The 26,862-nt window shown below is 43.6% G+C and overlaps 1 protein-coding gene across 1 annotated transcript; it reads right to left on the reverse strand.

The window, feature by feature from the left end:
* Positions 1 to 82: 82 nt before the first annotated feature.
* LOC125942668 (nose resistant to fluoxetine protein 6-like) lies at positions 83 to 21,323 on the reverse strand. The gene is made up of 7 exons (XM_049660918.1): positions 20,061 to 21,323; positions 16,839 to 17,050; positions 14,213 to 14,324; positions 12,176 to 12,260; positions 7,011 to 7,099; positions 2,910 to 3,089; positions 83 to 180 (listed from the first exon to the last, which is right to left on the reverse strand). Exons 1-7 carry the CDS (start codon positions 20,740 to 20,742, stop codon positions 83 to 85), a joined length of 1,458 nt encoding a protein of 485 aa, XP_049516875.1. The 5' UTR covers positions 20,743 to 21,323.
* Positions 21,324 to 26,862: the final 5,539 nt, after the last annotated feature.

Raw genomic sequence — 26,862 nt, forward strand, 5'->3', positions numbered from 1 at the left:
ATACCTCAAAACGTATCAAAAATACCTTGGAGTTCCGTGCATGAGAATCTTTTTTCTCTTCTCGGAAGAAAGACTGGAAAGCTTACCTCAAGAAAAAGAATGTGTCCACAGCCATGAAGCCTGCTGTTACGATCAAAGTCTCCCAACGCTCGAAGTAGTGCAGACCATTAATCAACCTCGCTGAAACAGAGAGCACGAAAAGATTAATATGAAGAAGGTGCCTGTTATCGGGCTTAAGTTCAAATAAAATGAAATTAGTTTTTATATACACCATAAGAATGTTTGGAAGCGCGGACAAGAAGTCATTATGGAGGTCTGACTAGAGGCCCGCGCCCCCTATGAACATGTCCTAAAAATTGGTGTTTCATGCACACAAAAAAAAACGTACAATAAAACCACAAGAGGCAGGCTTGCTGCAAAAATAGCGCAAACTAAGGAATAGAAAACAGTAATGGCACTACTCAACGTTATATAATACAACGCAAACGCGTAGTAGAAAACATATATCTAATAGGCAAAAAGACAGTTTATCAAATTAAATAACGTTCTTCAACCATTATTAGTTGCATAGCAAATTCGGCAAGCGGTCTCGCAATATCGCACAAGCAAGTTGAAGCGAATAATTTAAATGTCAGATAGTTCTATGACTCTCGGTTCTGTGTGAAGTGTTCTTTATTGCTCGAGAAACGATGAAAATGAATGCTCGTTTGAAAACACAGCACCGGCAGAAAACTAAGGTTAGAAAATTAAATGATGCAAGTACCAATGGAAGTGCAGTCAACCACAAAATTTTACAGCACACGAAATCTCAGAAAAACCTGAATATCTGGGCAGCCTCACGACGCCGCGTAGTATTCGCATTTACACCATCTTTCAGTATATCTGAACAGCAATGTGATGTTCGGTTTTACTGACTAGTGTCACAGGCTGCTAGGAACTTGAAGTTTTCTAAGATCCCGTGGTCCACAAACTTTTGTCGTTGACTGTACATAGTATATGGGAGAGTATACTTGTCAACGCTGTAAAAGGTGGCTTCTATTTTTTTATTGCCTGACGTTGTCGTATGCAAACTGCATGGGCATGTGGACAGATTTGATAAGGAATAACCCCGAATGGCATTTTGAAAATTCCATTCACCGGCGAAAGATACAGGTCTTTGAATAACATGAAACAGATATAATATGCAGGGCGTGAAATATTGTTGTTGTACCCCTAATAGACATGGGCTCACAGGCTCGACTTAGTGAATCAAAATACTTTTCTGTATAAGGCCGGTTCGCTGAGGCGTAGTTTGTCTGCATCGTGAACAATGTAGAGGCAGTGGCAGACAGGAGGTGTCTTTTTTTTTTGCTTGCTTGTCTTGCTGGCGAGGGTGAAGGTGAGCCTGAGGAGGCGGCTGGACGACCACACTAATGTCGGTGACGACAACGGTCGTCAATAGCGTAAGGCAATGGCCTGCCACTGTAGTGAAGGGCAGGGCTTGGGACTTAAGATTTCACGTAACATTAGAGGAACGTCATTTATCATGCTCATTTGGTGGTGAAAACAATATCTCTGGTAAGCACAGACATTACCTAATCAATATTTTACGGTATCTAAACTACCACAGTTATCACAGTAAAAATAAGTGGTTAAACCTATCAACATAGATAACTGTTCGTGATTGATAAATTCAGTCGAATCCTATGGTCTAGCTTCTGTTAAAGCGAAGCGGTTAGTGCGGCTATAAGCGCTCAAAAACGTACTTATAAATATGCGCTTTTTCTTTGTGTAGTAAAAGAACCAAATCATATATCAAGTTTATAATTGCATGGAATAAGAAGCATGTTAGTGTTGATTTGATGGGAAATTTTTAAGTGTGTGGGGTAATTGGGATTCAATAATTAGTTCGATGTTCCTTTTCTGCTTGTTTAAAGACGTGATACGAAACCCTTACAAAGTTTCTCTGATGACATCGGAGAGCGAGAGTTGGCAGTAATTTTGTAATTGGAGAATCTGGATGCTATTTTATTAGTAATGTACACTTACAGTTTCAAGGGCCTAGGTTAATTTAGGCTTTTAAAACACTTATCAAATGGTCGTTTTGTTCCTCTAGGGGAGTTCTATGAAGCGCGTACATAGTTAATCTGGTTTTCTGTGATAAGTAAGCATAGACCCGAGGGTAGCGTGCCATGGGGGTGTGAGCTATGTCGATGGTGACAGCCTGTAGACTGTCGTCGAAGTATTGACAGTGGTACCGACTTCATATTTCGTCTAAATGGGTGGGATTTTATGTCTGATGTTCATGCACTACTTAAAGTGTGTGGGTTAATTTCGGGGTCATACAAGCGTTATACGAGCGTTTGTTGCCCGATGTCCTGAGAGAACGCAATATGACTCAGAGTTTGTTCTTGCACTAAAGTAGAGTCAATGTATTGAATCATATGCGGGCACAGCTTTAAAGTGTGCGGTTTAACAACAGGCCATTAAAATTCACAGTGAAACTTCTCAAAACAAACAGCGGCACTGTAAAATGCGCGGCGTTTCTGCAAGGCGGCACAAGTCTTCTGCGCATTATTTTCACATTTCTTCGTTCTTTTGTTAAGTCTCCTCTTGAATCTTTTGACCCTTTGCCCTCTGCATAAGCATAGTATCATGCTAGCGATGATATGGATTCCAGCAAATATACATGCCTTTAAACGAAGGGATTCTCTGAAAAACCATTTGTGCCAGCCAAATAAGTGTAGAAAAGTGCTTGGAAAAAGGATGACATAAAGAGTGACGCAAGTTTACTGGTACAGAAAGCCATCCATGAATTGTGACTGGTTATTGGCGTTGACCTTACGAATTGACGTTCTGATTGAAACTTTCACTTAGCTGGCATTATGAACTCCAGTGCGAAGAAATAATAGAGTCAACAGTTGGCTTACCTATGTTATCGGTGATAGTTGCGTAGGAGTGTCCGAGGCAAATCCAGAAGATGCTCAGGAAGCGGACGCCATGTATAAAACGCAATGAGTAGGCTTCAGAATTCTTGTCGTTGCTGATGTTCACAATGAACCTCGTGTTTGTCATGACAGAAAATGCTACGAGGCACTTGTATGGGATGGCTGGAGAGAAAATAAAATCACCAAACATAATTTTAAGGGGCCGCTTAAAATTATGCGCAGTAAAAAAATTAGTGACGCCCTGAAGGATGCTGACCTAATTAAACTTATTTTTTAATTTTTGGCGGCTTCTTGCGGCAGGTAAACATGATAGCTGCGCCAGACGAGCCGGAGACTGCATGAAATAAAGTTTATTAGCTGTCACTGTCAGACTTTCATGACATGTGTTTCGGCGCACTCGATGGTCAGAATTATTAGTTTTCAACTATGGCTCCTTTCATAGCAGATGTAGTTTGAACTCGCTGCTGTGTAGAATATTTTTTTTCACCGCGATAAGAGTAAGGCAGTTAACCATGAGGCAAAGCAGCACTTTATGGGTGCTGCTTTTTGAATTTACCACGGGTCAGCTGCACCGATGAACAGGCCTATAGAACGCGGGCATGCGACTAGCGTAAGACATAATAAAACAGATTGGAGTCTTGAATCAATCATCACGAATAACCATGCGAGGAGCTGGTCTAGCTTATGCAAAAATCTTTCCTGATATCTACCGGTCTTTATCAGTGATCTGATGTAAGCTATGTGAACAAGGGGCAAGAGAAGAATAAAAATGTGTTTTTGTCAAGACACTGAATGATGACCTGCTGGAATCAGGTTAAAAGCAGAGCTATAGCGTGCATTCATCAATTATTCGTAACACAAAATCGTTGATTAACCAGAAAAGGTTCGCAGGGGAGCAAGCTTACACGAGAGAAGTAATGTTGCTCTATTGTGTGATATCCGTCTACCTCTTTCATCGGCATAAGTTAACTCGCCAGCAGGAGATTATTTCTTTGATCAGTTGCAAATTACCGTAGACAGAAGTGGTATCACAACTCCGAGTGAAGGTGTAGTGCTTCGAGGACTGTACCCGGCAAAGTGTTAGTGTTAACAAGACAGAATAATATATGTATATGAACACCCGAGGCCTAGTTGGAGACGTAAAAAAGAGGGGGGGGGGGGTGGCGCACGTGGAATTTTCATACTTTGCAATATTTAGCCCATCTCATCTACACAAGTATACTCGTATGTCAAGCCATCATTTGAATTTACCACCCTGAACGAATCTGCCGCCAAAATTGGGACAGTGTACTGCACCTGGGTTCTACTTGGAAAGCGGAAATTTAGCCATATAAAAGATACATCACGCATGCCCTTTGTTTTCCAATTTCCATCTTTATACTGCACGACCCGTTGACCGGAAGTACAGTATTATCCGGCTTAATGTATGTAAAATCGAACATAATAAAGGTGACGTTGGCTTATTTACATAAGTATTTTTTCTTGCAATGTAACATAGTTATACTGGGTGTTGAAATGTAAGCTTCACGGAATTTTTTTTTAATTGCCTGTGGCAGGTAGCATAATTGTTATTCTTGAGCTGGGTTATTCGAAGACGTGGACATTAGTAGCACGAAAAATTGAAACACATAGTCAACAAATTAACAAAAATTGAATAATTAACTTCTTAGTTAATAACTTTACGACACATATTGCAATTTGCGAATTGTAGCCGGTGAGCTTGTCAGGCGTATCCACTTGAAATGAATTTCCAGGATGACACCAGTTTCGAGATAATATTTCCAAGAGTGTGGGATGAAATACATGGGCGTTCCAGTTACTTCTGTGCTTCAATGTATAAAACAGAATTTTGGTAAAAACAGTAAGTGGAACAACAGTGCATGTTACGGCGAGTTTGATGACGCATATCTCCAAACTCGTGTCATTCTGGAAATTCATTCCAAGTGGATACGCCTGACAAGCTCACCGGCTACAATTCGCAAATTGCAATATGTGTCGTAAAGTTATTAACTAAGAAGTTACTTAGCAATTTTTTTAATTTGCTTAATATGTGTTTCGATTTCTCGGGCTACTAATGTCTGCCTCATCGAATAACCCAGCTCAAAGATAAGAATTATGCAACCTGCCACCGGCGATTTCTAAAAATTCCGTAAAACCTAAAAATAAACACCCTGTATAACAGTGCTGTGACAGATGTATAAATGGGCCCCGTACATGAGCATTTCGGGTACTCAAGTGCCTTCGCGTATTTTTTGTCTTCAAAATTTAACCATGGAACTGACTTCGTCAACACACAGAGTGTTTCGGAAAATGCGCTCGAAACTCCTCTCAAATATGTAAGATGTGATGGTGATGCGACTTCCTCGGCATCGCTTTTAACACAGAAGCATGCATTTTAGTCTCACTAGCGAGTTTAGAGAACCGATTATAAATTAAACAAGCGATTATAAAAATTACTGTATTAGCATCTTAAACAATGGAGTCACACGATTGATCTTAATGCAAGACGTGAAGCTCCTCATGCAAGAAGTTCATAACTCGTCCTAGGCTTGCAAATAGATGGCGCTGCTAATTACAACGCTGTAAGTAATTCGGTCAATTTCATGAACAAAACCGAAACTGCACAGCCGAACAGCGTAAATATCACTCCTTTAGCATGCCCCGCATGAGTGACGTGACCGTTCACACCTCCTCGTCGGGCCAGCTTGGAGCAAGTGTCCTTATCAAGCCGCGATCCCGTCTTGCAGGCGATACGGTGATGGGTAAATAGTCACATCACCCATATGAGTGTCTGCTAAGGGCATGACAGTTACGCTCTTCGGTACTGTAGTGTCGGTCTTCTGGCTGAAATTAGGGAGGATCGATTACGCTGCAGAAGTTGTCAGCTGCCGCGTCTTGCGTGTCTAGAACCATTTATGAAACGGACCACGACCCTTGCATTAGTATCAATCGGCTGATTCTGTTGGTTAAAAATTAGTCTGATTTTCACAATTACTTCAATTATTATCGGGAATGAGTTTCAGTTGCACGCTTGTGTGGCAAAACAATACCGAGAAATCAATTAATTAACGCACCCTTCACTATTTTTTTTAAATTTCGAGTGCATTTTGTGAAACACCCATTGTATTTGTGGACGTGCTAAGAGAAGCTTGCATGCCTCCATTGTAGCTCTATGCAGAAAAAAATACGAACAGAGCCCGCCACCCATAGAGTTTCTTACTCACTCATCTTGTACTGTCATAGATATGGCTTCGGGCACATTCTCTTCCCTTTCTCAGGTATCTATAAAAGCACGTTGGCTTCCCACTTTGCGACCAGCTTTAGCAGTTTATTGGCCAGAACAGCTCCACACATTAAAGATTCTTTTTTGTTGATATTCTTTTTCCATCATTCTAGAGCCGTAGCTCCTTACCAATGCCTTCCGCTCAATTTTATTCCACTCATATCATCCACTTTTCACGGGTGCCTAATTCCGTTCATAAAACGGGCCGAGCGTCACTCATGACCACTACGTGCGAAAAAGAGTGAAAATTAATAGCATCGGAAATGGCATCGTTACAAAATTGCGGCCTAGGTGTATATCACCATTTGGAATTTGAATTTCCTACTTTCAGTTTTGTTCCCTCTAAGGTACATGAAAAATGTCACATAATTTACTCTATAATCCTTATATTCGTTCATGTTCACGCCTCTGAAAAGAAGTGAAAAGGCATAGCATCGGAAATGGCATCGCTACAGAATTGCGGCCTAGGTGTCTATCACCATTTGGAATTTGAATTTCTTCATTTCAGTTTGGTTCCCTCTAAGGTACATAAAAAATGTCGTATAATTTAAACTAAATTCCTTTTATTCGTTCACGTTCACGCCTCTGAAAAGAAGTGTATGTGCCTATCTTCAAATAATGTGGTTGCGAATTGAAGTTTCGCAAACAGGGTCCAGATTCGAAAAACATTTCGTATGAGGGAGAGCTTCGTACCAATCGTAGGAGCGGACATAATATTCAGTGAAAGATGCCGGCCAATGAGAAACGAGTGAAAATATTTTGAGCTCGACCGCGGCAAACTATGCGTTGTTTCTACGTACAGTTTTTGCGCTCCTTGTCCCAGTTTTTTGTGAGCAGCTCGAAGCTTGTTGCAGCTACAATGACGGTTGCGAGGACCGCCAAGACGGCTCTGAAAATATATAAAGAACGGCACTGAATAAAAGCAATTTGCTACAAAATAAACAAAAAACGCCAGTACGTTAAGAACATAAATAGTTATTGGATGCTTCGAGCTCATTAACGCTTGCTGAAACTTAAAAAATTAAAGCCGTCTGAGGAAACCTGCGTCTTTCTTTTCCCCTTGCTTGCACATCTATATCAACAAACTTTATTTGAGGCACTTCGGTAGTTGTAATAAATCAGATTTTTTTCTTCAATTATTGGTCACAGCCTTGAAACAGGAGGTCTTAGATTAGCAATCACCTCGTCAGAACAACAGTTAATAATTCATGGCTTTATTAGAGACCTATATTTTGTTTTGCACGGCTATTTTGTCATTCGTCAGGCCGTAGAGAAACAAAAGACAACGAGAACACGTGTTTGCTCTTGCACGATTTCGTGTGCTTGAGTCATACTTGTGTAGTTGAATCTAAGGCGTATGTATGTATGTATGTATGTATGTATGTATGTATGTATGTATGTATGTATGTATGTATGTATGTATTTATGTATGTATGTGTGTGTGTGTGTGTGTGTGTGTGTGTGTGTGTGTGTGTGTGTGTGTGTGTGTGTGTGTGTGTGTGTGTGTGTGTGTGTGTGTGTGTGTGTGTGTGTGTGTGTGTGTGTGTGTGTGTGTGTGTGTGTGTGTGTGTGTGTGTGTGCATGCATGCACGCGCGCACGCGCTTGTGTGTGTAGCACTTTTGCCTCAAGCACTTTATTAATGCAGACTGACAGGACCATGGACTTCCTGATGCTTTGCCGCCAATAATAAGAATGTTCTAGCATACCGTGAAATCCGGAACTTTGCGTTGTCACTCACCTTGCTGAATGTGCAAGTGGTCAGTTGATGCTGGGCTTAGCGGTAACGTATCGCACGTAACAATGTGCTGAAACATTCTAACATGTTAACGAGAAAGATGATCCCTTATCTATTTCGCACTCCTTAAAAGTGAACCTTCTACCTATCGTGATAAGAGAACAAGTCTTACAAAAAAATGGCCGCCGATCCACGAAGTGAATGCTGATGATGGAGCGAAGCTCCTCGGACCATTACGGCTGCTGCTCGAGCTTTCGCTTTGGGGTCTTGCTGCCGTGGCCGGCGTGCTGCTGCTTCTCGTGCTCGTAGCTCGGGGTTAGCTCCGCGGCGTTGCCGTTGGGCTGCCGCGTCTCGTTCTCGAAGTGTAGGATCAGAGTCACGACGCTTGCGCTTACGTTCGCGCTCCTCCATAATACGCAGGGCTAAGTTTAGCGACAGCGGTGCGGCGCCGGCGCAACACCTGCGCGTGGTCGGTATATGCGCGCTGCATGCGCTCTGCGAACGGTTCTGCGCATGAGGTCATGCGCTTGCTCGAAGAGGGGTTTCGGAGAGGGGTCGGCGCAGCGCAACACCTGTGCGCGGTCGGTATGCGCGCTGCGTGCGCAACGGGGAGCTACGACGACGACGGCGACAACGGCCATCGTTAGAGCATAAGGAGCTTCGCTCCAAATAAATATCCCATTCACTCTTCGTGAATGAAAGGGACGATGTGCTCTCCGCAACCATCTACAAAAACTCTTTCCTTTTCCCATCTCCTTGCCGTCGTTTCAGACTGGCCATGGCTACGCGTAATGAAGCGGCTCTTCTGCTCAGAAAAAAAAAAAAACAATGTTGGCTTTTGTCTTCATTAACGCATTTCCCTGCATCCAGGGCAAGCGCTTATACGAAAAATGCCAAGAATTGAAAAGTCAGGAAATGGCTGTTGGACGGGCCCTTGAAAGGATTCCCAAAATAATGTTACTCGCGCTATACTTCATTCGAGTATACTTATGTGCCTCGCGTCCCATTGTCAGGATAACTTTTTTCGTACTACAAGCATTCGATGGTTTCCTTGCACTTGTGCAAGCGTTACGGAAGAAATGAAGATCCAATAAACGGAGCAGGCATTTGCATGAAATGACCAAACCATGGGAGTTTAATGTTATAGATCTGGGGGCAAACTCTGTTGCATACGGCACCCTCTCAATGACGACAGGAGAAATAAAAATTTTGGGGTGTGCGAATAGTACCTTTTGAGACCGAATCGAATACGAATAGAATAGTACGAGAAGCGAATCAATCGAATATGAATGAATAGTGCCAGTAGCGAATCAAACCGAATGGAATGTCGAATACTTTTTTAAATAGCTGGCGAATATTGTGCTGCCGTCTCACCATTCTTATCGAACAATTTCCTCATCCTGGTATACACAACATCAGAAAGTTTCTTCCAGTACACTTCTATAACGCTACATAGCAGTTTGTTTGCAAACTCAAAAAACACGCTTGGAACACACGCGGTCATGCATTGCACAAATGTTTATAAAGTTAATCTTGTGGCCAAATAAAATATGTGCAACTCACGGCGGAAGCACAGTGGACATGGGGTGGCGCTGCTTAGCTCTATGTTACGGTGGCTAGATGGGTAGGTGTGCCGACCGAGCGTAGTTCACCACTTCTCCGCATCATGACGCAGAAGTGGCGCTGCGGACAGTATAACGGCTGCGCTGCGCGGAACATCGGCTGCGCTGTGTAGACGAGCAGCGTGTTTGATAGTATCGCTGCCTCTGCTCTAGCTGTGAAGTACGCGCTAAACAATGCCGTTTTGAGCAGTGTAGGCAAAGCCAGAATGGGGAATTTGTTACTGTCGTCTAAGAAGACACGATATGCTCAATTTTCTAGCTTGGCGATTGGTCACATTTATTGGTATAAACGCAGCGCTTGCATTAAATACGTAGATGCATTTTTTCCATGCATAAAACAATACTGCAGTGGTTTTATACGGTATATGGAAACGTGTTTACGTATTATTTAGTGAGTTCTAATGTTTCAATTTCGATAAATCCAGCTATTGTGTTTATTGCTGCCCCAGGTACGGCATTTAGATTGTTACGAGACGAATTGTGTTGGTAAGTGCATATGGTTCACTGTTTGCATGGTTGCAATAAAATAAAGCAATACGTCATTGGCTAGATTCGTGAATATATATTTAAAATACAAGAAGCGCTCTCATAACTTATTCAGTCAGCAGACGCACCAACATAAATAGCCTAGCACCAGCAAGGTTGCAACGTTGGTCCACCATATCATAACATTATTCACAGCCCATGCCTCCGCTTCAGGTGATTCCTCTTCTCCCTGGTTCTTTCGCGCGCCGTGTTCTTGCCCTTGACAAGAAAGTAAAGGCGTGTAATTGAATAGAACTTCACAACATCGTTTGTGAGCTTTTTCTTGTGCCGCTCACAGCCGATCAAATTCGGAGGATTCAGCTGCAGAAAGGATGCAAATTAAGTCGGTGATACTGTTCCTTCGTAACTCATTTAAACTGAAGCACAGCTTGAAGGCGTCTTCGGGCGATGCTACCAGTTCTTTTTTTTTAGTGCTTCAGAAGGGAGCAACAGTTCTGACCTACTCGATCAATCTGTTGAATTCAGTAATGTCCCTGAGCAATCGCAACACTTGGTTCTTTGCAGGAACTTTCTTGCTACATAGCCTGCTATATAGAATATAAGCCTAGAGTCACTTAAAAATTCTTTTCGCCGTAGCAGCGCAGCGGTGCTTGATGTCGCAGGCGCTGAGCACCTCATGTGCGGCTTGCAAATTTCCAATGTCAAGGAGCTCATCGACGTACGCCTTTCGGTGTCCGCGGCTTGCTCATTAACGTCGCCGATACTGAGCAAGCTACTGAGCAGCCCGGGGCGAACATTTCCGCTGTCAGACAGCGGAACATTTCCGCTGTCTTTGTCACAAATTTAGAGCCTGAAGCCGGACTTGCAGTTCGGAGCGAAGCAGTAAGTCTCCTTGGTGGTCTTTGGTGGAGCAATGCCGCCGCTAATCTCACCGGTCATTTTTCCGACCTGAAAATTCCACATCGCTTAGGAACTTGCAAACAGTACGAGAGACGCGGAGCTCTTCACCTTTGAAACTGACACGAACAGACGACATACAACTATTCCAATACGGGCTTTATTTTTTTGCTCGCCGCCAGCCCCTTGTAGCTGACGACGCGCACTGCGGAACCGTTCTACTGACCGCAGCGCCAATTTTGCGTCATGACGCGGAGAAGCGGTGAACTACGCTCCAGACGCGCCGGTCGGCACACCTACCCATCTAGCCACCGTATCTATGTCACGGATTCTATGCCGGCCGTGGCGGCCGCATTTCGATAAAGAAGCAGTGCACAAACTCGCGTGCTCGCGTAATTAGATTTAGGTGCATGCCAAAAAATCCCAGTTGGTCAAAATTAACCCGAAGTCCCCTGCTATGGTGTGCCTCATAATCATATCGTGGATTAGGCCCGTAAAACTGAAGAATAATTTTTTTAACTATGTGTGTGTCATCGCGACCAAACAATTCACGCGCGTCGTCAGTGGCAATCTTTTAGCGAAAAAAAAATACTTTTGTTTAGTTTGAATCATAGTGCAGGTATCACCACTAATATAAAAAGTATGTTGCAATGTAACGCATACTTAATTAATCCGATGTGAGGACCAGACGTGCTATATTTATAAATAATAACAAACAATACTTACTGCCGAATGTCTAAACAGCAGTTTATTGTGAGTGATGGTGCTTAGCCGAAAATTTCTGGCTGTCTGAGCGTGCACTAGTACCTTGTCTCCTTTGTGGGTGATATGAAAGTTAACATATTTTTGCTTGAATTTCATTTCGAATCGCGCATAGTCCACGACGTAAATTATTCGAAAACTATTCGAAATATTCCGATTTCCTAATTCGAATTGTGACCATTCCATTGAAGGAACAAATCGAATAGTGACTATTGGATTTGAGGTCAGAATTGCATAAGAAAGTATTTAATACCTTATTAGAAAGTTTCGAATATTCGCACATCCCTAAAACTTTCGAAGGCAAAGAGTGTGGAACGCTTCCACGAAAGGCATTTTATACATCATTTAAACTGCGACACCGCGTCTGTTCCTCAATATCACGCACATTGTCATTTTTTTTTTCAACTCAAATGCACATCTTGCTCATCAAGGTCTGCTGGAAGATGATTGCTTCACACTTACATAATACATGCCTGAGTGTTGTCTATCCCCTCGTCCACGTTTGTCACGCAGTTCTTGATGTCGATTGTCGCTGCAGTTCCCAGTACTGAAATGAAAAGTCGCGTTCATTTGACACCTTGTGCTATTCAGTTCACTTCATTATCTTTTTAAACATACATCTAGATGCTATTACATAGCAGGATTCTACATTGCATCATCAATGTGCTTGCCTCTCGTCCTCAGAATTGTATTGAACAGGGAAAACTTATAGCGAAAAACTTGATTTCTTGCTGTGACCAAACAAATGTGCGCGTTGTAAGTATAAGGAACCCTATTCACAAAAACCTCTTACACCAGAATTATTCCTACGAAAAAACTTCAGCAAAGGTTGATCCTGAACTTTTTATTAGCAAAGGCGACGAGCCAATAGCAAATAGAACAAATAGAAAGAAAAGCTTTGTGTAGTGGTCCCACGAGCTTGTTCCGATTAGCGTTTTGCGCACCTCCCGATTCGACCCATAGTCACTTTAACAGCAAGGGTGAGGCAGACCACTTTATGCAATTTGAATATAAATATTCATATTTCACGCGAACAATCACGGAATGGAATTCCTTACCAGAAGAAGTGTTTGAAAATTAAAGTTTTGGAAATGCCGTTGCCAACGTTGTATAATTGTGTCCTTCTATTCATGTTTTCCATACGCTGCCTGTCTGCTGTTTGTGATCATCCCTGTATTTAATTGACTTGCACTTCTGTTTCGTGGCGTTCCGAATATTTCATGTTTTAGTTTTCGCCTATCCTGCTTGGACCCGTGAGGTCTACAGTATCATGTAAATAAAAAATAAACACATGGTGCTGTATGGCGAAACTTCGTTTTGCGCTCGCTACCTTACTACATCACAGGGGGGATTGCACCACGAGCCGCTCATGGTGGTACCGCATGCTTAATCAGATAAATTGAACAAATAATTTCACGTCAGTTATTTTGGTCTACATGACCATATGCAAATGCAGAAAGCAAGACGTAACTTGACTTTTACGACGATTCCCTACAACATTCCAACATAAACATGCGCCATAAAGTTTGTTAACTGAGACGTTAATAACGTAATTGATTTGTTTAGGGAATAAATTCTAGTTTTTTTTCAAATGATATCCGCCATCACAATCATTCATCTACAGTGACCTAATTCAAATAAATTTTGCCAGCTGTTTTTTTAAGTGTTCGATGTTAGAAAATACACTGTGTCTTGGCATAGGTTGCCTAAGGTAACGCCAATAAAAACCAATGGCAAGTGTTTGTCAGAATAGTATTTAACTAGCCAGTTGGTTGAAAGATAAAACGAATTTAAAACAGCTCAACAGAAAAAAAGCCTAAGACGTCCTAGTCTGTCTTGCTTAGTCCTTTGCTTTTTCAGTTCAGCTGTTCAAACTCATGTAAGTGTTTGTCGTCTGCGGTGATATGACTCAACAGATGCCAATTTTTTATCAACCAAACGGTGGCGTCATCTGCCACAGCGCGGCGGGTTTCGCAGTGTCTTTCCGTAACGGTGATAGATGGCGTCACTATTTCGTTTCAGTGACATCGTGAGCTGTCTTATCATGCCATCATCTCTTGATATGGAGAACCAGTATCAAGAAGACCGCCGAGATAGTGTGGGAACAGATAAAGCGTAGCTAAAGTCTACGACACCATTCGCTTCGCATAGAGGGGACACATTGGTTATAATCGACTACCCGTTCGGCTTGAAACGGGCAGGCCTGGACAGGCCAGATCCCGCCATGTCAGGTGATGTAATTTTTGTTGAATCCTTTCAACGGAAGCCTGCGGACTACTCAACAAGCACCGCTTCTACGGTAAAAAATATTACGCTATAATATTTCGTAAGAGGAAATGCCAGCAAATTCTTATGCTGGATGTATTATTTGTGAAGGCAGCCAGCCAATGGCGGAGTTCACTTAAGAACGAAAAGCTTTGTGAATTTGGACCCCGTAAATGAAATGTCGGAGAGCAATGGTAAAGCAATCTCTAAAGCATAATGCTTCCCAAAACTCACAGGCTTTGGCGATGTTGTTGAGGTCTTGCTCGCTGCACGAGCTGATGACACAAAGGCCGAGGCGAAGGCCGGTCAACTTCTTATCCATGAGATATCCCTTGAAATTTCTGACCTAGCACATAAAATTGACATGAGGTTAATTGAAAATTAATAATTTGCCGGTTTACAATATCTCGCTCACACGCATTCGAAAAAAAAACTACAATTCTAAACAATAACGGAAAGCTTCGTTCCACCCCAGCTCCCAGCAAGACACGCTTTACTTTTTTTTATTTGCAGTGTTGCTTTACTATTAAATGCGTGGACTTTTCCAGGTAATGCTCATTGCACTACAAGCGAGTAAGATGTACTTATTTTTTGCACATGAAATTGATTTTAGGCACTGTCAGTAGTCTCATGTCTCATAGTGAACCTTCTTGAATGCTAAATTTTCTAGAATATATTAACCCTGCATTTCCTTTAACAAAAATGTACAAAGCAAATAGAAAGGAGAAAAAGTAAACAAGTCCCAGTTGCTTCTTTTGTACAATACGTTGCCGCATATGGGTTGAAAGAGTGGCTAGGTGTCATTCCGCAAATCATTATTGAACATACACACTCAGAAAAATTACACTCTCGAGGGTGGGTTGGATGTCGAAACATCATTTTAGCACCCTTACTCTCTGATAATTTTTAAAATGGGTGCCTTTGCTAGCAGAACACCCTTAGTGCACCCTTTCAATAATTTTAGGGTGCTAAAAGGGTGTTTTATGCGAAGCACACATATTGCAGAATTTAAGGGTGCTCCGGCACCTTTTCTTGCACTTAGTGTTTTACACAAGTCCCTTTAATACAAAGCCTCACAAAAATTAACTCAAATACGTCTCCTAATTCCTCCTAGCTATGGGAAATAAATACCGTAAGCGTGTATCTTGCCCCTTTCCGGTCAGCTACCGCAAACGGTGAGCACACCACAGAACATTATATTTTCGCATGAGAAGTTTGACCATAAAAAAATTCTACCGTATTTTTAAAACCTAAATTCTAAATGGAGAAATAGAGCATTGGACCGGACAAGCAAAATTAATGGACAATGCGCTTCTCTTGTCCTATACGCTCTTGCCTAATTGCTTATAACACGTGCAAGCCAGCCCAGATGACACTCTTGAGCCTTCGCTTACGAAATGGCGCCCTTTTATTGTGCTATAGCGCATGTGCAAACTCACATGACTGACGCTTCAAGCGAGTATACGAATCTAAAAGTGGTGTTAACCAGAAAAGGGCCGTGTTTACTAGACAAATTGTGGCGGACGCATTCGATGGTGCACTCTAACGTGAATGACGAGGCAAGCTAGACGCCAGGAGGGCCAAATTATTCGTCGTGTCTTTGTCGTTGTATGGCGTGCGCTAGCACTGTAATTTTTTTTTACATTTCCAATGTCGCGTTCAACACAGGAAACTAATTTCTTCAGCCCTATGCACCTAGTAGCGTTGACAGTCAATAGCACTCATGTACTTCTGCTGGTTTAACACAGTAGCTCCCAATCGTCTGCGCCCTCATGTTTTTTTATAATAAAATTTATCAGCATGAAAAAAATACACCTCAGTTTACACTTGCTCAGAAATTACGAACACTGTAGTTTCTGGGCCGGCATCGCATTCTGCTCGGCATCGCAAGCATTCTGGGCCGGGATCGGAACACGTGCCAGGAAGATGTATTCACTTCCACAAAGACGCGCTGGCTGGGAGCAAAACCAGGCGGAAGCCGGGCACATTCACTCGATAATGTCCGCTAACGGAATCACTGTGCTCCCGTGCTTGAGGCAACTGCAGTGGCGACTACCAGAATGAGTGTCAAAGTTTTAGGAACCATGGCATTAGAGAAAATGTTAAATTGGTGAGCAGTTTTGAACACCAGCCAGTAAAACCATACTCTTTTATTGCTCAGTCTGGAAAAAATAACCTTTTTTTCTAACGCATAGATGGCCACTCGGCATAATATAAAGAAATGTGTGCGCGGAGGCCTGCTTCTTGTATAAACTGCCGAAGTGCCTCTTGCGACCGACTGTAGATGATTAACCGCACGTAGTCGTTAGCCTGGTATGTGGGTATTACCCGGCGCTTCTAAGTGCTCTGTCTTGTGTAACTGCTGTCCCAGGACACGGCCAATGCAGAAAGCTTAAGCAGATGCTTTAGCACGAGCAAGCAAAACCAATTACATAGCTAACGCGACAATGTGTCTTTCTGTAATTGCTGAGAAAGAATAAAAAAACACCCAAATTTACTTTCAGCAGGTTATATTGGTGGCTGGCAGTGTATATAACATCAAATTTCTCAAAGTAACTACAGTTCAGATGAAATTAGGGCTCTTAGTACAAGTTCGCATGCTACTTTCTGGTAGCCAACCGGACAAAATAATGATAAACTTTCCTGTAACTTATAGCATATTTATCACTCTCTTTCAGATGTAAGGATTCATCAATTCTTGATAACAAGTTCAGCATGCCATCTTATATATCTGATGGTTGTAAATATATCGTAGTGGTGTCTCTCTTTACACAACCCTAAAAAAATAGGAGTAATCCAGCAAAGACTGGCAGGAAACGAGGTAGAGACCGAGTGACAAATTGTAACAAAGTCAACTAACGCGTTTGTGAGAAAATTCCATGGCTGGCATCATCTCGTCGAGGAAACCAAGGTCGTCTCCGAGTTTCACATGCATGTTGCAGAACTGACCGCGGACTTTCTCAACGCCGTTGTCGTCGCGTACGACGGTCTCGATGCATTCATCGTAGGCACCCACGTCAGCCAAGGTCGCCTGGAGGAAGCCCGTTGGATACTTTGCCGTGGCGTCAATCACTGCGCCAAATTGCAGCCGTAGATGCACAAAAGAAAATTAGCACCTTCATCTCTGGTATATGTATAAAAAGGTAACATGAGCGTCTTATCTTCTGCTTTGTTGTAGCACATAGCGCGGACAAAAACGCCAACACAGCCACCTTCTCGAATTCAATGTTTCATGTCTCCGAACAAAACGCTCCAGACGACTATAAGTATGCATTGTCGCCTGCCTAATTCGTCGATCGTTGGAATGTTCTACAGGTGCTCCTGTAGATCGTTTCCGCTACTGACGACGTTAACCTTCATGGTGGTAATGGATATACGAGCCCGAAGAAAGTACGGATTATTTTCATTCGGTTCTACACATTTCTTACCACTTATGGCTTACGACCCGCCCACCCCGGTGTCAACGCACGCGTAGTGCCGCTCGGTCGCCTGAAGAATTGCAAAAAGGAGAATTGCAACTAGGATCGTAACGTTATCCCGGTAATGATTTACGTTGACATAATACCTAAAGTAGGTATTCGAAGCGATGACGGATTTGGTACGTCGGCAAGAACTATGAAAGTCACCACTGGTCATTTATATTTAAGCTGCAATAAATCAGGAAACAATTGGTATGTATTTACTTAGTTCTCGCGTATTATGCTTTTTAAATGCGTCAGAATTTCTATGATTGCCCCACCAGAAAACTGTCCGAGCGTCCGTCCATCCTTCGCGTAAGACGATCGCTTTCAAGATAGAGCCAGCTGTGAAAGAAGACGACGAAGAACGCGCGAGCGGAGGCACGAGCACGTCTCTGTGACCACGTGACATGTGCAATCAGGCAATCACTAGGCACACCTTTATTGAGCTAGAACTGTGGAGCAGCCGTGGCTTAGGATTGGAACGTCATCAGCGCAGCTGGCCCCGCCACCTGCAGTAATTTGCTAGCCTCATCAGTTCACATTCAGCCACCTCCCGCAGCAGTTCGTGTCGCCGCAGCGCTGTCGCATTTATCGTAATGGCACCAAGACGACCACAGCCACTGAACAGTACTAGCATTACCAGCAGTGTTGAAAGTGAACACTCAACACCTCGTCGTTACTACGAAATGCTTGCGCATCATTCAGATAATTTAGCCCTGAGGAGATTCTCCGTAATTTTTTATTTATGTTTTGAATGTAAACTTATTCAGAACTGTCGTCTAGCATCTGCCTGGGTACATGGACCCCGTCAAGCTGTCGTATGACAAGCCTTTTGTGCTCGTTCCCCGCATTTACTTTGTAAAGAATGCAAAAATAAAATAATCAATGAACGAACGAACGAACGAACGAACTTCTAACAAGAAACACCCCGAGATTTGCTTTAGAAAATTGACACACTGTGACAGAAAGATATTTTAACGTAATATGCTCACCATTGCTTGCCAGTTCGCTAGTTGGTCACCACCGTCACTAACATTATACATTCGCTAACACAGTTGGCCAGTGAATCGTGATAGCGAACATGACATTATAGTGAAGGTGGTCGACCGGTGACAAAAAGTACTTACAGAACAACAGTTTTGTGGATTCCACCCCGGAGCATGAATTTACAAAGCACGTTGAACGTTATAGCAGTTATTAAGAGTAGGAGCCGGCCAATTATGATGACGAAGGCGGCTGGACAATAGCCAGCAGCTGTTACGAATGAAATGCTTTGCGAATGGGGATCAGGGACCGTATTCACAAAACTCCCCTAACGCGAGATTTCCTCGTTGGCTGGTGTCGTGCACCCGCCACTCATAATACCCATCAGTGCGGTAACGAGAGAGTCTTAGCAGCGGTGGCCTACCGCGAACAGTGCTTACGTAAGACAAGTTTTGTGAATACGTGCCCAGGATCCGGATCCACAAAACATCTCTTACGTAAGAGCATTTTTTTTCAGTGCCTAAACCTCGAGGACGGGCCACTCGTGATAGCGATTGCCCTACTAACATGACAAGCACCGCGGCAATGCCCAAAAGCGAATGCGTTAACGTAAGATAAGTTTTGGTAATAGTGGTTCACGACGCGGATCACAAAAGATTTCATTCGTAAAAACTCTTCGCCATTGACCACCTGCCGTGGATATTGATATATTGATCACTATTGTGTCATATTTGCGATTGCGAACAGTTCTAGCGTAAGCACTTTCTTGTGAATGCGGGAACGAAAGAAAGCTTTGCTATTGTGAAGCCTACTTATTATTGGCTGTCCCAGTGGCTGTATTTGTTATTGCTCTCACGAGGGACCGCTCCTTGATCTCGCCAGGCGGTCTTGCGCGTGGGAGGCTTCATGATTCTTATCCCATAAATTAGGAGCCCTTGGAAAGGCGTCAGAGCCTGCATTCACAAAAAAGATGTCACGAGATAAGTGCTTGTCAGATCAGGTGCCAGCCCCCTCCCCGATGTTGCACGTATTAGCTAAAGCAGCCAGCCTATGGTAGATATCTGTTATGGACCCGAAAGCTTTGTTGATTCGTCAGCAGGGCCGGTCTTCACAAAACTTCTATTATGTATAGGAGCTGTATCACACTACTGGCCATCGCAAGTTCTGTCACCTCGTTGTCACACTGATCATTATTGCCGTAAATCTGAGCGCTCGCCAATGAGGAAATGTTCTTACGTAAAAGAAGTTTTCTGAATATTGGGTTAGCATTCGAATAGCTTACATTTCGTAATAACATTTTGTCATTGATCGACCACCTTCGCTATTATTATGTTCCTTACGACGATTGGCCAGGCGCTCATTCTTACGAATGACTTTAACGTACGAAGTGTTTTGCGTATTTAGCCCTTGAAACTCAATTCCCAAAGCCTTTTATTTCCGAAATAAGTGTTATTTGCTATTTTCCTGTGGTATCCGCTAATATTTCCAACATCATGATTATAGCGTAAGAACGTCTTTGTGTATACAGGGTCTGGGCCTGTATTCAAAAATGCTCTTACGCTATTAAGCGTAATAAAAGACAAGGGCAAAGAAAACGACACGAAGAGAGTTAGAAAGCCAAACTGCAGCACACTCACATCTTAAGGCCCAAGGCTCGAGTGCTTGTAGGGCGCGCATAAATTTTAACAGGCCGAAGCTGCATTCTGGGGATATATCCGCTTGGAGTAACTGCTTCGTGAACCCTGGGCCTGCGCTAGACATGAGCTGCGTAATTCCAGCCCGAACGCTTTCTAGAAATTTGGACCTCTCGGGACGAGAAGTGTTAGCCACTACAGCCCTAGCAGGGGAATCTGTGCGCTGCGTATCCGTCATGCTGCCGCTCTCGACTGCTGTAAAGCTGGTAGTCGTTTCGTATTGAGAAGTGCTTTCTTGCGTAGTCAGGGGTTCCGCCGACGTTAAAACAATTGAAGGGGTCACGCCTTCTGCACGCCGGTCTTCTTGAACTGCGTCTTCACCAGTAAATTGCTTTCGCTCGGCCGTCGCCACCACCAAAAGGGAATGACCTTCTTGAGCCACGGTAAGGTTGCGTGACAAAAACTGCGACTCAGTATTTCCCACTTCAAAAGGCGTTGTGGCTTCAGGTACCGTTGAGAATCCTCCTTGGCCACTTGTCGATAGCCCTGGGATGACAGTGGCCGGCGAAGTGACGCTTGCGTGTGTGGTTTGGGCACAGTACGTAAAGAGAAGCGATGCCCAGAGAAACTGCAGCGCCAGCATTTTAGTTCTCCGGAACAGTAATCTGGGGCCGAAAGCCAACATTGATGTACCCTTCTCCAATACCACTCACGGTTTTAGTAACACTGGCACGGTCACAACAGTCTTCGAAGAGTGATGAATACTGGAGGAGGCCAATAAAGTGGAAGACAATCCACCGCGGCGCTCCCAAAATGGGAAAACGACTTCTTTCTTCAAAAAATGGTAGTCTTCTAGAGCCCCAACGACCTGATCAGGCGCTCATAGCCGTTAAGAAGTTCGTTTCAAAAGTTCGTAATTTAACGGCTGCGTGCCTGTTTCGAACAACAGTGTCGTTTTAACAAGAACGCCACATTCCGTCTGAATCTTTGCCGACTGCCGCTATGAGGCCCATGCGGGTTTATCGCCACTGAAAGTTTTCAGGAGCAGCTCCTGATGCCAAGTACGAAATCTCTCCTCCTCTACATTTTCCCTTTCTTGCTTAGAGAATCAAAATTCCACTTAACAGGCACACGACAGAATAAGAACGACGTGTGGCTCAGAGTAGGAGCGTCAGCGACCACCATACACTGACCCTGAGGTTTTATTAGTCCCTGCCTAGCTCTTCAATATTTAGCGATAAAACAAAATGAAAGAAATGACCGAATGAGGAGGGATAAACGGCGCGTTGCCGGCACGCACGCCGTCACCATAATGAGGGGGAGCTCATTTCGCAAGCCGTGCAAGCATTTGGTCACGTCTAATGCACTGATACGCGCGCGTGGAGGTGGGGCTTTCGACAAGTCTCTCTCAAGCGGTGTTCGGATGCAGTCAACCGCGTATATTACGGCGTAAGGCGTATGAGAAAGCAATGGTCTTACGTGGAAAAAGAGAGGAGGTAAACGGTGGAAAGCGGGGAAACGCGATCTGTTTGCAACTTCTGGTTTTCCCGCCAGCCGTGACTTCGATACTCAAAAAAAAAAATAACGTAAAACAAAAACAAAGCAGTGGTGCGTGAGGGGCGAGCGAAGTAAACCAGCAGCGAATTTCGTCTCAGCATCCCACAGATATTGTCCGTTATAATGATGATGCGGCTCTCATGGCCATCTTACTTTGAAAAGGTGTGTTCATACCAAATTCACGGCGCGAATGCCCGAAACAGTAGGCGCGACATAAAAGAAGCTATTCTAGTTATGCGAGTCACTGCTTTCCTGTCACGTGAGATGGGGCATGTTGTCAGGAAGCTTTTGGCGTATAGTTAACGTAACTGCAGTTCTGTTGGCATACCTGGAGGTAAGTCGATCTTAGGACATTAGCAACGCTGAGGGGTTAGAAGCTTCACCATAAATAAATGCAGGCAAAAAGGACCAGACACTCAAACATAAGTGATAATATCAGCCTTCACTCAAATAGCTACCTATAGGTACCCACAAATCACAATAGGAGGAGGTTATGACGATTTATTGGCAAAACCCTAACAAGTGCCAACAATTTCAGTTAGTTTAGAACTTCTTGCTGGGCGAGTTGGTGCATAGCTGAATTGGGAAGCGTTGCGCATACACACGGACAAACGCTCGATCCGTTTACGTCTCTTTTTTCCTGTGTTTGTCCGTGTGTATGCGCAACGCTTCCCGATACAATTTCAGTGTTGGATGGTAATTGATACTTCACTCATTTTTGGGTTTTGTAAGTGACAGCGCGTATGTTCGCGCTGTCATTTTTTTACAATTCGCATTTTCAGTGTTTTACAAGTACAATGAACTTGTAAGAAACGGCACAATCTGAAAGTCTGGAATCACTTAAGCACTGCAATGGTTATTATCCATAACATTTTCACAACTTAGCAATTTGTGGATGACAGAAGACGAAGTACTTGCTCAGCATTTTCCAGCAGCCTGATCATATCTTCAAGAAAACATTTGGCAGGCCTGTTTCGTACTTTGAAATAAAACCCAATCTGCTGTAATTTAAAGGTTACTAGCGAACCAGTTACTTCGTAGCTTCTTTTCAAGAGGGAGGAATAACGCACGAGCACGCTTAGGTTTGGGCTTCGCCCACAGCTATTGCTCCTCGGCAAAGATGTGCAACTGATACCGCATTTACGTTTCATGCCTTGAGCGCCGGTTTACGGCGCATATCTGAACTGAATTACCCTATAGAAAGTTAGAGATAGAAAAACTCAGATGTCTACGAATGCCGAGTCAGTCATGCGTCACAGAAGCCCGCATTTCCGAAACAACAACAAAACTAGTTAGGCGAGGAGTGAAAAATACAGCGCACGCAGCAACGACCATGGTTACACAAATTGGGAAAAAGTACGTGCCACTTCATTTTATTTGCGCTAAACGTGTTTTCATACACCACCTCTGCAAGTAAACACGCCGGACCCATAATCACGCATGACGTCGGTGAAGGGAATTTCCCCGACTGCAGAGGTTATCGCCCGGCGTCAAGGGGCAAGAGAAGAGGCACTGTCGGGTGCTGCAGGTGCATGAGAAGGATTAATAAGTGCCTTTGGAGTGTCCCTGTAAGAGCGCCGTTTATATTGGCGATGCGGCTCTGAAAGCACTCACAAGCTATGCGAAAGGACTTGCCCTGACCTACAACAGAATGAAGTTAGTCAAGGCAGCCCTATGTCTATGTGCACAGAACAGTTGTTTCCATGCTACTCAGCAGCTACCGAACGATGTGGCCTCAGAAAATTAGGTTTTACTTCGGAACGATTGATTGCTGCTTTACTTCTAAAATCAACACCTGCGTTATGAGAAGCGACGTAGTAGAAAGCTTCAGATCAGCATTAACCTCTTTAATATTAATAAAATGTCCAGAAATCTCGTTCAATTAGTGGAACTGAAAACACGGCACCAAGGGAGACAGACAGCGACGTCCTTGTTTGTCTCTCGTTCTCCCGTCTTTTCAGTTCAACTGTTAAATATCGTCACAGCTATCAGCCAACTAGCTCAATTGAGTTCTTTTCAATAGCATTTTGTGTGTTACGCTCCCGTCAAAACCTCAATCAAACCCTCAACCTCATGCCCAGCCTAGGAGTGCCGCAGCCAATTATTCACCGTGTTGGGTAGCGCAGATATTGTCTTGCACTTTCCCAAGACCCGCACCATCTGAAAACTTGCTTGCCTATGTCATTCTTTACTGAACTGAATGACATAGGCAAGCAAGTTATGCCCCGGACTATATATGCCCCGATCATGCCCCGGACTATATATCCATTACAATGCACAACCGATTTCCGTCAGACTCCGTGTAGCAGACATGCAGATCGGTCCCGTGACAGGTCTGATGCCTCGGCCCGGGGGAAACCGATGGTATTGAATTCTAGAGTACACTGGTTCGCATGGCAGACGTACCAAGTAAAGCTTCAACATCATGCGCATTTACCACCGCTGTAACTGTGCGGTTGGTTGCTATGGGCTGACAGCAGAACTATAGTGTAGTACACAGCTGGCCTCGATTGGAGCCGCTGACTGCTGAGTGGTACTATGACTATTAGCCGTCATCATTATTCATTAGTCACCATTATCACAAGCCGAAAAAAAGTATTGTTCTGGCAGACCAGGCTCCTAATTTCAGGCAATATTTATACGTCACACCTACAGCTTCTTGCTCGTATGCAGCTACAAATATCATAAGCTCATCGGTCTATATGACGTGCACCTGAAAACATGTTTTCTACCATTTCTCTCCATTCGGTTATTCTAATCGACAATCAGTGTTCTCTTCGACGTCTTTTGTGTACGCGAACTATTTTCAGCCAACAGCACCGACAGAGGAGGAGGAGCACAAAACATTTATATGAAACCAGAGTCTCGTGGTTTCTTCAGATGAGGGAGGCGACGGCGGTCAGTCGGCGTGGAGCCCCTGCTCCCTGATGGCATAGAAACCTCGCAGGAATGGAGCATGCCTTCTAGAGTTACTGGCGAGCGCCCATAAAGGTGTGTGGTAAAATGCCAAGTCCCGCAATTAAGTATCGAATTGGGAATGAACCTTCGCAGAACAGGTTTGCGTCTTGGAAGCCGCAGGCTGAGTTTCTAGCGGTGTTAATCTATACGTGTGCTCACTTGAGTGATTGAAGACTGCAGCATTAACTAAGGATTGCAAGTGGAAATCCGTGTCGGCCTTCAACTGACGAGGTTGTGTGTGCATGCTGTAAGAGTCTGTAGCAATCAGCTATAGTTCGTTTCTATCTCTCTCTCTCTTTTTTTTTGCTTGCTTCAGCATTTTTATCCTCCATTCACATGCCGTCAATTTCTTAAAGAGGTTGTTTGGCAATGAGCACGCGTGCCTAACTTTTCTGTTCCTGTTTGCCGGTGGAGCAGAGGATTGAATATTTAATTAAAGATCGTTCGTATTGTTCCTGATAGCTTTTATATCTACTGGGTGCACAAGGTATTTGAGCAGACGGGTTGGACATTACATTGCATTGTCATTGTCAATGTATTTAGGGGCTCGAACCTCATTGATTCTCATTATATCTCTCTAAACGCCTAACTTCGACTTCGCCAGGCCCTATGTTACCTATCTAGCACATTTCTCCCAGGGTATCAATTTACAGTCTGATACAGGAGGTGAAGCCGTACGTACTCTGTCTTAATATAGGCTTACACGCAGACCGCCGAGACTTGGAGATCACCACCTCCTATAATATCACAAAATCATTTCTATTTAGAGTGGGAGAACAGTTTATGGTCAATTACCATGTGATACAAAGAGAAATAAGTCAAACGCCATCCAGAAGGTTGAGTTTTTCCAGAGTCCATGCACAGTGAGAACCCTGAAAAGGCAATTACGACCATTGCGGAGAAGCTTCAGTTGGGAGAGTCAGCAGCCAAACTTTCTGTGTACGATGCCTTTAGGCCACACTCCTCAGTATTTGATTTGCTTGCTCCCACCGGGGCCTGCCCGATCCAAAATTGCCTGGGTGGGAAATCTTGCGGCCACGTCACCCTCTGTGAGGTGTCCTAGTTCCCAATAGAAACCGGCCACGCTGCTATGTATAGGTAGTGTCATTGAGAGGGAGATAGACAAACAGCCAGACAACAATCAAAGGTCGCTAATGGCTGCTACTGCGGAAGGTCTTCCCAACATTAACACGCATTATTTGATCCGAGCATGCAACCGTTATCGAAGACATATTCATTCAAAACTTGAGGCTTGGAATGGTTTTATTGAACGGCCTTAGAAAACCCTGGTAAACAACATATTTTAAAAAAAGTATGACGAATATTTTGATTCCAATATGAAATAGTGTAGCTATTTCTGAAGTCGTCATTATTCCCTGAAATACCTCGTGCAGCCAATAAATAAAAAATCGGCAGTTTTTTCAGGCCAAATGTGTGTACGCATCCACAGCCATCGACATGGAACGCAGACGGGAAAAAAGAAAGGAACTGTGCTTCTATAGTGATCAGGTGGTGTCACAAAAAATTCCTCATGTTTGGTCTATAACAGTGGTACATTTAAATTCTGGTAAGCGCTCTTTGTACTTAAACATGTAGGCTTGTCTAGCGTTTCAGAAGCTTCAGCTGAATTGCCAAAGAATAATATCTACCTATACAGCCGTTTTGTTTTATCGTAAACTAGTTATATACTTAAATGCGTTAGCCCAAAGTACATTATTACGTTACGGAGCGAGAAACATCGTTAGCCGTAGACAATCGACGCCATTCAAAATCCGCGTTGGAAGCACATTGCTCGGATGGGGTTATCATTATTAGATGTCTGACCGATTCGAAAGCGTGCTTGAATTTTCCAATGCCAGAAAAACGAGAACCAGAACGAGTTCTGGTACGGGCGCTGCCTTTGATGTCAAGGCTAGACGACCGGTACTGCAGCATTCTAGACGATGGCACGAGTAGCACCGCATAGTAGCTGAAGAAAATAAAGCAAGCAAGGCTATAGCGACTGCTAAACATGCCATCGTGACAGGAGCCGACCGATACCGAGATGAGCTACACCTTATGAGCAAGTAGAGAAACCGGTGTTTCCACGGGTGTAAATCTTCAAAAAGAGACATCAGTAAGCAGGAACTTCTTTTTCTGCAGCTAAGCGATAATATCTGCAAGAAGGAGGAAGGCGATCTGCAAAATAAAATTATTCTGCCCTACGGTGCCAGGTAAATGAAAGCTCCGGCGCGGCTCTAGTTGAGTGAGCCGCCATTCCTTGTTAAGCCGCCTACGCTGTATTTATCAA

The sequence above is a fragment of the Dermacentor silvarum genome, chromosome 1, assembly GCF_013339745.2.
Source record: "Dermacentor silvarum isolate Dsil-2018 chromosome 1, BIME_Dsil_1.4, whole genome shotgun sequence".
NCBI lineage: Eukaryota > Metazoa > Arthropoda > Arachnida > Ixodida > Ixodidae > Dermacentor > Dermacentor silvarum.